Source organism: Dendrobium catenatum, unplaced genomic scaffold (assembly GCF_001605985.2).
Source record: "Dendrobium catenatum unplaced genomic scaffold, ASM160598v2 fragScaff_scaffold_1456, whole genome shotgun sequence".
NCBI classification, from domain to species: Eukaryota; Viridiplantae; Streptophyta; class Magnoliopsida; order Asparagales; family Orchidaceae; genus Dendrobium; species Dendrobium catenatum.
Window position 1 is genome coordinate 867,436 of NW_021319918.1, and position 12,954 is coordinate 880,389.

General features: G+C 36.3%; 1 protein-coding gene across 2 annotated transcripts in view; it reads left to right on the top strand.

The window, feature by feature from the left end:
* Nucleotides 1-10,126, top strand: part of LOC110103462 (pyruvate dehydrogenase E1 component subunit beta-1, mitochondrial) — a gene marked incomplete at its 3' end in the record, with an annotated part of 13,850 nt that extends 3,724 nt beyond the window's left edge. For both annotated transcript variants that reach the window (XM_028700137.1, XM_020832197.2), the window contains 4 exon segments: nt 2,052-2,177; nt 9,691-9,824; nt 9,903-9,975; nt 10,061-10,126. In XM_028700137.1, the coding sequence (XP_028555970.1) occupies nt 2,052-2,177; nt 9,691-9,824; nt 9,903-9,975; nt 10,061-10,126 (399 nt within the window).
* Between the last annotated feature and the right edge of the window lie 2,828 nt (nt 10,127-12,954).

Genomic DNA, 12,954 nt, shown 5'->3' on the forward strand with positions numbered 1-12,954 from the left:
CCATAAAAACAACTTTAAAAATAAACAGCACTTCAAAATTACTCTTACAAAAAAAAATTATTTCGGGGGAGCTGCAAGTCTACTTGTAGAGCAAGCATATCCTCATATTTTCTGGACACCATGTGTTGTGCATACGCTTAATCTTGCTTTGAAGAACATTTGTGCAGCTAAGAATACCAATGCAAATGAAATCACCTATAATGAATGTCATTGGATCACAGTGATTGCTGGAGATGCAATTGTAATTAGAAATTTTATTATGAATCACTCCATGAGACTCTCTATGTTCAATGATTTCTCTAATTTAAAGATGCTTGTAGTTGCTGAAACTCGGTTTGCCTCAGTTATAGTGATGCTGAGAAGATTCAAAAAAATAAAAAATGCTCTCCAAGCTATGGTGATTAGTGACAAATGGTTTTGTTATAGGGAAGATGATGTTGGAAAGGCTAGGTATGTAAAAGAGAAGCTTTTAGATGATTTATGGTGGGATGAGATTGAATATATCATAAATTTTACAGACCCAATTTATGAGATGTTGAGAGTAGCTGATACAGATAAGTCTTGTTTACATCTCATTTATGAGATGTGGGATTCAATGCTAGCCAAAGTAAACGAAATTATGTATAGACATGAGAGGAAGACACTTCATGAAGACTCAAGCTTCTGGGATGTTATTTATGCTATTCTAGAAGATATGTGGAGCAAAAGTAATACACCTTCACATTGCTTGGCTCACTCACTAAATCCAAGGTAAATTTTAATATTTTTCAATATGAATTCACAATTTGTTGTTTTGTAATTTCAACTTTTTTTATTATTTCATTTTAATGTTATTTGAAGATATTCAACTAAAGAATGGCTTTAAGAGGATCCTCAAAGAGTTTCTCCATAGAAAGATTTAGAAATTTCAAATATGAGGAAGATATGTTTAAAGCGTTATTTTCCAAATGAGGAGGAGAGAATAAGTTTCAATATTGAGCTTGCTAAATTTTTTGATTATTTAGAGGACTTTGGTGAACAAGAGTCATTATGTGATATGTGGAGAATTGATTCGAAAATGTGGTGGATTATACATGTAGCTTCAGCACCTCTACTTCAAACAATTGCCATAAAATTGCTTGGCCAAGTTTCATCCTCATCATGTTGTAAAAGAAATTGGAGCACATACTCATTTATCCAATCAATGAAGAGAAATAAAATTACTCCACAACGGGTTGAAAATTTAGTTTACGTGCATACAAACTTTCGGCTTCTCTCAAGGAAAACTCCAATTTATATGGAAGGAGACAACAGGATGTGGGATGTTGCTGGAGATGGATTTGAATCTCTTGAGGATATGGGAATATTAGAAATTGCTAATCTTTCACTTGATGAGCCTGAATTAGGAGCTATGATATTTATTGAAGATGATATAGAAACTCAAAGACAAACCACTGAAGAAGCTAATCTTATCATTCCTTCTATTGAATAGTTGAAATTTCATGTGCTGGACAATTTATCTTCTTATATTTGTTGATGTACTAGACATTTAAATATTTAATGCTTACTTTTATTTCATTTTTTTTGTCATTTCAAATATTACACTCTGATTAATTTCTTAATTTTTATGTATTATTTATATATTATAATGTTGTATCCACGCCGTTTCCGTATCCTGTATTTTTAAGAATTGGCGTGTCCCGTATCCGTATCGTGTCGTATCCGTATCGGTGCAACATAGATTATCATAGAAGTTTTAGGACAATCTATGGTTATGGAGATTTGGTTTTGAAGTTGACTAAGAGTTTCTTGGAAAATTTGTTTTGATGGTTAGTATTATTGAACCTTTTTTAATTAAATTCCCTAAGATCAGTCTCATTTTGACTTCGTCATCAATGTTAGAATATTTGGATTTTGTCTCATCGTCCCTTCATTGAGCTATTTGTATGGTATGTATGTTATTTGTTCTTTGCTTTGCCATGGTGTTTTATTATGATTATTTACATATGTTTAACTATAGAAGAAGTAAGATTTTAGATTCATTTTGTGTTTCTATTTTCTTTGTTATGCAGGCAATCGATCACATTATCAATTCTGCTGCAAAATCAAACTATATGTCTTCAGGCCAGCTCTCCGTGCCTATAGTCTTCAGAGGACCAAACGGAGCTGCTGCTGGTGTTGGTGCCCAACATTCACAGGTATTGAATACGTCGTTATTATATTATACGCCAAAATAGTTTTTGTTCTTGCCATTATCAAGCACTATGCATGTAGGTTTGACCCAAAATATTTTTGCTATTAAACCTTACCCTGAGAAAGCACACTTTTAGAGGATGTTAAGTCATGTCGGATATTTCAGGAAAGAATTTTTTTAAACTTTGTGAGCACCCTTGGACATCACAAGAACATGTGGTTTGTGTAAATTGGACAAAACCTATGTATTTGTGTTCAAATATTTTCTATATTAATCCTATAATACACTCCATCTTTGTAAATAACTTGCTCTGCGACTTCTCTTTATATCTTTATAATAAAATGGAAGCATAATCATGAGATCAGCAAGTGACAAAGAAACTATAAAAGAAGTGAATTTCTTTTTGTGGTTTAGCAAATCCACAGTTTCATTGGTTCCACAACCAACGTGCAATGACCATGCAAATATTCATTAGGGTGAAATCTAGTATTGATGTGGACATCGATTAGAGATTCAAGCATGTGTATCGCCGGAGACAGCGCCGATCGATGGCTACGATTCAGAGCCTTTAATTTTTTATGTATTTTATGTTTTATTTAGTTGGCATTTTTTTTATTTCCTAGTTTACCCCTATGGAGAGTGTTGTCTTATTGTAGCCCAAAGGGCATTTGAGTACTTTTATTTCCTTATGTTTGGAGACCTATTTATAGGGGTCTCATGCTTTGTAATAGACTAATGAAGATTTGAATGAAAAAAAATTTGTGTTTCTACTTCTTCTTCTTGCATGAGGGCTTGAGAAGGGAGAGAGCTCAAGGGGAGCAAATCGCAAGGCCCACCAGTCGTTGGAAGAGTCCGCGGCTCGTGGTTAGGTTTTCTATCTTCTCCTTCGTATTCACCTCCATCGTCCTTCTCCTACACCACAAGAAAATCTCTTCCCAACCCTAGTTGCCGCCGCCCCTTGGAAGCCCGCCGCCGGCCACTCCCACGGCCCTGACCGGCCACCTTGCCGACGACCTTCCCCACCCGTCCAATCCCTCCTTCCGCAAGTTTCAAATTTGAAATTTGAATTTCAAAATTCAAATTCTGAGAGGTGGCGCCGGCGGGAGAAGCGGCGGGAAGGAGGTCAGCACGGTGCGGGTGGCCTCTATTTTGCGAACTAGAGTCTGCGGGATGGGGAGATTTCAGATGAGCTGCTGCGGTTCGGGTAGAAGGAGAAAAACATTTCATTTTAAGTGAGTGGGGCCATTGCCATGAGGCGTACACCTCACTAAGAATTGCGCAATTGCGCCTCTGAGGCGCGCCTCAGTCACAGTGAGGCATACGCCTCAAGCAGAGATGGAATTGCGTAGGCTTCATTGAGGTTTTGGGAGGAATTGCGCAGAGGCGCGCCTCTTATTGCGCAATTTTAAACAGAGAGCATGAATCAAGAATGTGGTAATGAGTCATTGAGAAGCTAGTGGGCAAGCCACCAAGAAGTGACTAGCTATAGCGAGAGAGAACAAAGAACGAGATAGCAATACTTTATAACTATGGGAACTGGTAAGGAGAAGCAAACATTAGTGCCATAATTATTGTGGTAAATGCTGGAATGAAATATAAAATATAAATTAGGATTTTGTTCTAATCCTGAGTTGAATACGCAATGCTTCAACATTAAGCTGCAAAGCATCACGACGCCCATGCCATGTGGGGAGCTTGTACTTTACATGCAAGTGATGCATAGGGCCACCTCTTTATTTCGGTTTGCTGCTAAAGCAAGTTTTAAAATGTTCTTTTAATAACACTACATGCAAGTGCAAATGAAACACAAAGAGATGCTTACATTATGCTCCTTAAAGCTTTCTTTAATAAAGCTGATTGGTCCTCCATTGACATGCAAAATTTCTTCCGCTTATTATTTTACTTGCGTTGCCATCGCCATCAAGGAAGGTTGAAGATGATTTTGGTGAGGAAGGATAATGAGTTTTACAGTGATTCTCATAGAAGAAAGCAAGGATGATGCAAGGACATAGGTCTTGATGGGGGTTTCATGCAGGCGAGTTGGTGGACGGATTACTCAAACAGTTGTCGGCAAGTGTTCTTACCAAGAAAGCTTGTGGATGGTTCTCGCTAGAAAGAACTTTCTTGAAGCAAGTGAGATGTTTTGAGTTAGGCATAGAACTTGATTTGCAAGCAAAAGAAAGTAGCCTTATTTATAGGTATTCCTTTTACAAGTAAAGGTTGCATTTTGAGAATTTTTAAATATATCAAAATATCCTCTTTTTTTGTTTATTTTGCTTTGCATCAAACACCCAAAAAATCTAGAATACAAATCTTTCACTTTACATCTATAATGCATAAGCGCAGACATGGAAACACAGGCGATAAGACACGGACATAAGACACGTCAATTTTTGAAAATATAGGACACGAACATGAGTTGAGCATGTAGTATAACTTTTATATCTTAAAAATAGTGTATAAAATTACAACAACAACAACAACATCATCAAGCCTTTGTCCCACTACGTGGGGTCGGTTACATGAATACTTTTTCGCCATTGTGGTATGTTAAAAGTCAAATTCTCATTTAAATCTAATAAAGAAAGATCATTTCTAATATTTTCTAAATTCAATAAAGTTGAATAAGAAAAATATTAAGAATAATTGAGAAATAATAAATAATTTAAATAGGATTTGTGCTTACAATAATTAATATTAGGATGTCGGTAGTTGGATGCCGATGTTATATTAAGCATCGAGAGGGGACGAAATGATCTTGACAGTCGATCATTGTTGTTGTGTAATGGGTATTGGACAGTGATGCCAAGACTATGTCGGTTATCAATCTCGAATAATGTCGGTCTTAGATGTTATGAAGACATTGGATAAAGATTATATGTTGATATGGCACAGGGGCATGATTGTGAGTGTAGAAATTGTTGGAGTCAAGCGTCAATGTATTTTGGTGTTGTGATGCTATTAGACGTTGATATTAAGATGACATTGAGTGTTGTTATGAAATCTTAGCTGCAACTTGCTATAGAGAAATCAAGAATGTTTAGGGAATGAAATTTTGAGTGCAGGCAATTGATTTAGGGATATAGAGAGGAAATAAGAAATTTAATTTTTAATTTTTACTAAAGAAAAATTTGATTCATGGCTATGAGATATAATAAATTATATTTTTAAAAAATTATAAAATATTTTAGACATGCATGTTCAATTTATTTTAATATTTTTTTAATCCGACACATCTTCGGTATGTCCGACATGTATCAGAGGCGTGTCTGACACGTGTCATGTCCGATGTGCCAGACACTACCGTTTGTGTATCTTAGCTTTACAGTTAAAATACATGCAACCAAATCACCCCTACATCACTCCATTCCCGGGAAGCAATCTCATGCCTCATTTATCTCGCTCTCTCTCAAAATCTTGTGCTCTAAATACTATTTATAGGTTGTTTGCCAGAAGGCCTTTCTTAACCTCAAACTAAAAAAACTGCCTAATTTTCTTAAGCATAACAGCCATTTTACAAGAGAAAACAACTTACTGATACCATCTATTATTTAGTCCATGTCATGTCATTTCCGTGTAAGGGATGGCAAAATAATGAATAAATGGCTGGCTAGCCAAACTGGTGACACTCCTAATATCAGGATCTGGTTTTAAAAGTCAAGCTCATGCCCAAAACTTTTTTCTAAATAATAATCTTTAGTTGTCATATCTTGAATCATATTTAGGAATGGGAATCAAGGAAGAGGGACAAAAGTGGGCAGTGCAAAGTGATATGATCTGCTAAAAAGAATCATTTCATGTCTAAGGATTGGTAGGGTGTCATCACACTAGAGGTTAGAGCCAAAGCGAGTTTCAAAAGCATCATACTTTTTTATTTTATTAAATATCGGTCTGGTGCAAATGATGATTGAAGGTTGGAGATTATAGGGGGGAGCCAAGGAAGGTTAACGGATCATTGCTATTTGTCAGACTGCTTGCTCATTACATGCTCAACATGTTCTAGTCCATTATTTGGTACATGCTTATGTTTCCTACTAGAAAGGATCCATTATTGCATATGAATCCGCTCACATGTACTTAGCTTGCTGTTTGAGTTAATCTGTACGAAATGAGTGGTGAAAAATGGATTGCATGTGTGTTGTGGAGTTCTATTGGAGTGCATCCTATCCAACTAAATCAATGATCACAAATGTTGCCATAGGTGTGAAAGCCAGATTTGCCAACCAGTTGGACTTTAAATATGAAACTCATTGAGCTAAGCTACTTCTATTTATGGTGAGGAGAAGCATAATACTTAGAATTAAACCAACATAAAAGACTCCTCGCTTAATTGAACCCAAATCCATTGTAGTGGGAGAGAGAATTTCCATTTTTACAAGGTTTTACAATACTGAGCATCTAGTGCTTATGGGACTTTTTCAATAGAGAGTTAGAAAGAAGAAGAGTTGTTTAGGAACTTTAGATTTCCTAAAAGATCCAAAACTATCAAAAGGTTTTGAATTATGAGAAATTTGCCTATTTATAGTCGTGTGACACAATAGGAGTTCTTGGGATGACTAGATTGATGAACATGTGATGTTTGTTTGGAATAGTGGCATGACTCCGTGGAATAAGGTGGCAAGTGGTGAAGGAGGCATAAATGAAGAAACAATTGACAATCGGTGCAACAAAGCTGTTGTTAGGTAGATGCCATGTTATGTCATAAGTTGTCAAATGTTGATCATGCAATGGCAGTGTACGTCAAAATATCTAGAAAATCAAGTTCAGGCCAAATGAACCTGACTCAAGTCAAGTAGATTTGGTCAAGCTAAGTTGACCAATTCAAGCCAAGCTAATTCACTCTCTACTCAAAAGAGACTTGCCAGTCTACAAAAGAACTCACCTAAAGTAGAGAATTCATCATAATCAAGCGCATATGGTCTATCAATCGACTCTAGTAAGTATGGTCTATGTAGTCAGTCCTAGTGAGTACTCTAGGAAGAATGACCTCTTAAGGGAAAATGTTGATATGCTACTCAACTATTCGACCATCTATACACACCAAGCCAACAACTTCTTAGGAGCTTTGCTGATGACTTCATTAAGGCGGATATTCTAATTGGGCTACACAATTATTGTGCCTTTCTCTTACTTTATGTATGGTCATGTATGTATCCAATTATGTTACACTCGAGCCTCAATCCAAATCTATAAATAGGGGTCAAGGGATGAGCTTAATTTATGCACTTTTCTATACAAGCTTATTTTATAGAAATCTTATAGCTTCTCATTTTAGAATTCTTCATTCACTACAGGAAAAACAGCCAATACCGACAGTTTTTCCGGCTGTTTAGATGGTAACGCTGGCGTTTTTCAGTAACACCGGCGGTTCTTGAACCGCCGGAAAAAATGGCGTAGGAAAAAAATCGCCAGCGGTTTTTACCGGCGGCCTAATTCGCCGGCGGTGTTCCGACGGCGTAGACCGCCAGTTAATACCCCTCTTTGTACCGGCTGTGTTCCGGCATTTGCATCGCCGGTCATTTTACCGACGGCTCACCGGCGGTCCATTCACCGACGGCTTGCCAGCGGTTACGGCGGGCGGCGAGTGTCAGATAACTGCCGACACGCGTCGGTACATCGCCGGTGTCATACCGGCGGTTGTAGCCGACGGTAGTACCGGCGGTCTGGATCGCCGGTCTTTCATCGGATTACCGTCGGGTGCCGTCGGTAACTGCCGGTATTATACCGGCGGGTTGACAAAGTTACCGGCGGCCATTAAAAATCGTCAGGTATCGTCGTTTCCGGTGGCTAAACCGCCGGTTAGCCGCCGGAAACCTGTAGCACCTGCAAAAAAAAATTGTCAGCATCCCTTCTATTTGAGGGAGGTTCACCCTAGATTCTAAACTTGCACATAAAGCAATATATAACAACTAGTTTTGGGCAACACGCCGCTATATTCAATCAACTATCACAAATATAAACATAAGCACAACCAAACAAAACATTAAATGTAAACAAAGTTAATATGTTCGGGTCACAAGTTCACAAGTTCAGAAGTTCACAAATTAACAAGTTCACAATAAACATAAAATATTTCTAATCCTCAGTTGTATCCTCGCTGTCTCGAGATGTTCGTCGCTGCTCTTCCTCTTGCTTCCTCTGATTTTCAATTATGTAGGATTGCAGCTCAGCTTGCATTTCATTTTGAACCCTTCTCATTTCTTCAATATCTCTAGTCAATGTTGCAACCCTCTAACTCACAGTTTCTTCAGCTCCACTTGGATCATAAAATGCTGAGGTGGAGAACTGCCCTCATAAGCATAGCCCTGCGAACCCAAGCCATATATCCTCCCCCTCTGTCTTCCACCAACAACATCTGACCAAGTGTGATACTCAGAAGTGTGGGCTGATCCTGAAGATGATCCCTCGCCAGTGGACTGACGGCTTTCTCGAGCTCATACAAAATCATCCTGCGAGAATAAAGCCGGCGGTTAAACGACCGCCACTATTACCGGCGGTCAAGGCCGCCATATAACCGCCGGTCAAGGCCGCCGGTATTGGCTGTTTTTCTTGTAGTGATTCTTTCTTTATTTCTCTGTTTTTTTTGTAAATAGTCTTAGTATAGTTGGGTGTAATTTACGAACAATTCTAGATTCAATGGATAGAGTGTTGTTAGTGACTATAATGGGTGTGAAAGGTTGGTGGCCCTTGGCTTAAGACTTTTTGGGCGCTGGGGCATGACTCTTGATGGATGAGAACTAGATTTGGCTTGATCAACAACCAAGATCAGCCAAGTCAAGCCTGGACTAGTTGAAACCAAACTAGAGAGGAAGAGACATTGAGTGTGGTTAGATTTGAGTTGTGGGCCAAACATATGAAGCCAGAGAATGTAAGGAGAGTTATAAGTCGGTTGGATCATTGGCATTGTTGATTGAGTGCGGAGATCAAGTCAGATATGGATGGAAGTGCTGATGCTCAGGTGGCGCTCCATGGAGGTGACATATAGACGACCATGATAAGCGTGGGAAGAGAGTCATAACAACAAGATACTACCAATGTGGGTGGCCTACAATTAAGAATGACATGAGGCAAAAAGAGGGGTGCTGCAAGCTGGGGTTAGGGAAGGTGGGTGCCAAGGAGTTAGTTTATAGATAGTATTATCATTTTATTTAATATATACTCAGGTAGGGTTGAGATTTGTTGAGAACTAAATGCATACCCTAAGCAGCTACAAATGAGTTATGTTTATGACTTCTCTGTTAAAACCTGCCATGAAGGGATAAAATCAACTTCCATGCTCATATTAAGGGTGGGGTTGGATGGTTTGAATCGTTATGGAATTGCTGCCTTCCATCTTGTGCCATGTATATATCCAATTTTCATTACCTGCTACATTTACAAATGAAACATGTCTTGTGGATGCCCTCAAATAATAGTTTGGAGACACTTTACAGGTTTCATCCAATGTTGCTTGTTGCAAAATCTTTTGATCATTAAATGGTAAATGATTTATGTTGGCTCTTTGGAATTTATTGCAGTGCTATTCTGCTTGGTATGCTTCATGTCCTGGTTTGAAAGTTCTTACTCCCTATTCATCAGAAGATGCTAGAGGCTTGCTGAAAGCTGCTATAAGAGACCCCGATCCTGTTGTTTTCCTTGAAAATGAACTTTTGTATGTAGCTCAATTTCTTGAAGAAACTTCTCCTTGACCTTTGCCTGAAATGAGACTGAAGAAATTGAAAATTTTCAGATATGGAGAGTCTTTTCCAGTTGCAGCAGATGTTCTTGATCCAAATTTTTGCTTACCTATTGGAAAAGCAAAGGTATGATTTATTAATAACAAATTAACCAAGTAATTGCAGAAACGTTTTTAACTTTCAGGTCTAATAACATATTATTTATAAACAGATTGAAAGAGAAGGAAAACATGTCACCATCACTTCTTTCTCAAAGATGGTTGGCTATGCTCTCCAGGTGAGTGAATAACTGAGAAATCTCTTTGCCAAATTCAGTCTTGCTAAAGTTCTCTTCTGAAGTGTACTGTAGATGTCTAATAGTCAGACTTGCATAATGTCTGATGCTGGGATCGATGAGATTGGTTCTATGATCGACTGACATGTTTTTGTAACATTCTATATTTGTCAATGTTGCTTGTGAAATGCAAACAATTAACTTTCAAAACTCACTCACATGCATCGTAAATTGAAAAATAAATGAATAAATAAATATTAGTTTAGGGATTCTTGAACAACATTACTTATCTGGCCGTCTTTTGATGTCATAATTGTTTTTTTATATTAAAAAATATTCAAGGAATGGATGAAATGATTTACAGTTAACATTGTCAGGTTACCATAAATGAACCATAGAATAATCTGTGTATAAAACTTGGTCTGTTGCAGCATGAGGACTTGGCCTAAAAGATTAACATTCATGTTGAAATTTCTAAGTGAGACTTATCGTCAATTGAATTGCAATTATTATACAGCATTATCATCATCATCATCTTTTCCATTGTCTCAACTCTTTCGGTCTGTTTTATGAATAATAATTTTTCATTCATTCTTGTTGAATGTTACCTAAAATATTAAACCTATTTTTTTTAAGTCAATTTGAACAACTTCTATCCACATTGCATTCATTTATTCTTTGTTCTTCACAGTCCTTTGACACATTAATTCACCCATATGATGGTTGTATTATTTACCCTTTGTTATATATGTTTAAATCACCTAATTTTATTTTCAATTTCCATATCTATAGAAGACACCACTTCAACATTTCCTCTCACATAATCATTTATGATTTATTGTTCCTAGTTCTGTTACAAATCGATCTTAATGTTCTCGTTTATGTCACACTCATCTTAACTACCAATGGTTTTTATTACCCAGTACTCGAATCCAAACAAAATTGACCTTATTATAGTTTTATAAAGTTTACATTTTTAATCTTCATGATATTCTCTTATCCTATAATATTCCTTGGCCTCCCTTTATACTCTAAGCAATTTTAATCTATATGTTCTAATCCTTATCCTCCCTTTATACTCTTAAGCATTTTATTTCCTTTGTATTAAAATTGTTTTTTTTATTTTAGATATATATATATATATTTGCAACTGTCTCTTTCGTTAGAGCTATCATGACAAAATATTTAACCAAGGTACCTTATTTTGATTATCCTTCGTAAGCATCTCTATAACAGTATTATAACCCATAACTAATGCAGGAATATATGGAATCAATGTTGATTCTTGATGGTATCTCAGTAATAATTGAAATTTCTTTTATCACTTTACAATTATTTCTTTGATCATTATCTAACTTTTGCAAAAACCTTTCTTCTTTGATGCACCCCAATCAATTCTTGTTCAATAAAAAAATGCAGATTCTTTGTGCTCCATATAAATTTCTATTAATTATTTTTAACACAAAAATTGTTTATATAGAAGATCTTGTATGAAACCAAAACAATTCTTTGAAAGATCATAATTTTTCCAAGTCTATGTTCCATTGTATGACTCTTAAGTTTGATTCATCTATTGTTATTAACTATATCTTTTTTTCTTAAATAATGATATCAAATTACTTGCTCGGTAATCATTTAGCATCATTTTAATATTTAAAATTTTATTGAAAATAATATCTCAAAATTGTATTTTCATCATTCATTGATGTCTTCTTTCTTTTACTAAGATCCAGTTATTTTCGCTTCTAATACATTTAAGTTGATCAGAATCTCCAGATCCATTATCTTTTGCATTAGCTATTCATGTTTATCTTTGTTTCACCTTTACCTTTAGCATAAAGTCTATTATATTTGTCATGAAATAATGTACTCTTTTTATGATTTATTTTTCTAAACTCTTTTTATGATTTATAGGTTTCTAATAATTATTATATATTTTAACGGTATTCAATTTATCATTTTTTAAAAAATTCTATGTTGTAGTTGTATTCAGTTTTTTTTTTCATTTTTAAAAGCACATTTATTTTTCTTAACAACATTTTGAACATAATTTCACCATATTTTCTAATTGGTGTACGATCTATTTCTAGATTTTTCTTAAACTTGTATGGCAGTTTTGTAATGGAACTATCCATCTTATCTTGGATCTCATTAGGCTCAACTAAAGAGTTTAATTGCATCTCTATCTTGAAAGATGAATAATCTCTCACATTTCAAATTCCACTATATTCTCATAAGGCAATTATTCTTTTTATTGTTTTTTATTACTATTAAGATGTACATCTTTATCTACAAATATATATTGTGTGATCAAACTCTTGTTACGCCGGCCCAGGAGGGGCCGGCTGGACCGGTCCAACCCGGACCGGTCCGGGTCTTCTCGCGACGGAACCGCAGCCAGCAAGCGGAACCGAGCGGAGGGAGCAAAGTCGACAGGGGCCAGGGAAGAATTTTGGGAGGGAAATTTTGAATGCGAGGGGCTGTTTAGACATTTTGTAAAACTCCTTTATGGTTAATTAGGAGGTTAGGAGGAAAAGGGGGGATTATCTTGCATTTGAATTTGGTTGGGAGATCTAGGGTTTGTGTTCTTGGGCTCTAGGCTACGGCTAGAGATTTGGAGAGTCATTCCTTCCTCTCGGATTGAAGGAAATTGTATCTTTGTTTGTGTTCTTGAATCTACTAGTGAAATATATTGTTTTTCTCCATTTTCCTTGAGTTTTCTCCACTAAAACTGCTGCGATTTGCTGTTTTTCTGCTGAAAACAGCAGTTTTCTCTTGTTTTGGTATTGATTTCGGTTAGGCTTACTTGCGAGCCCAAGTATTTCCTATCA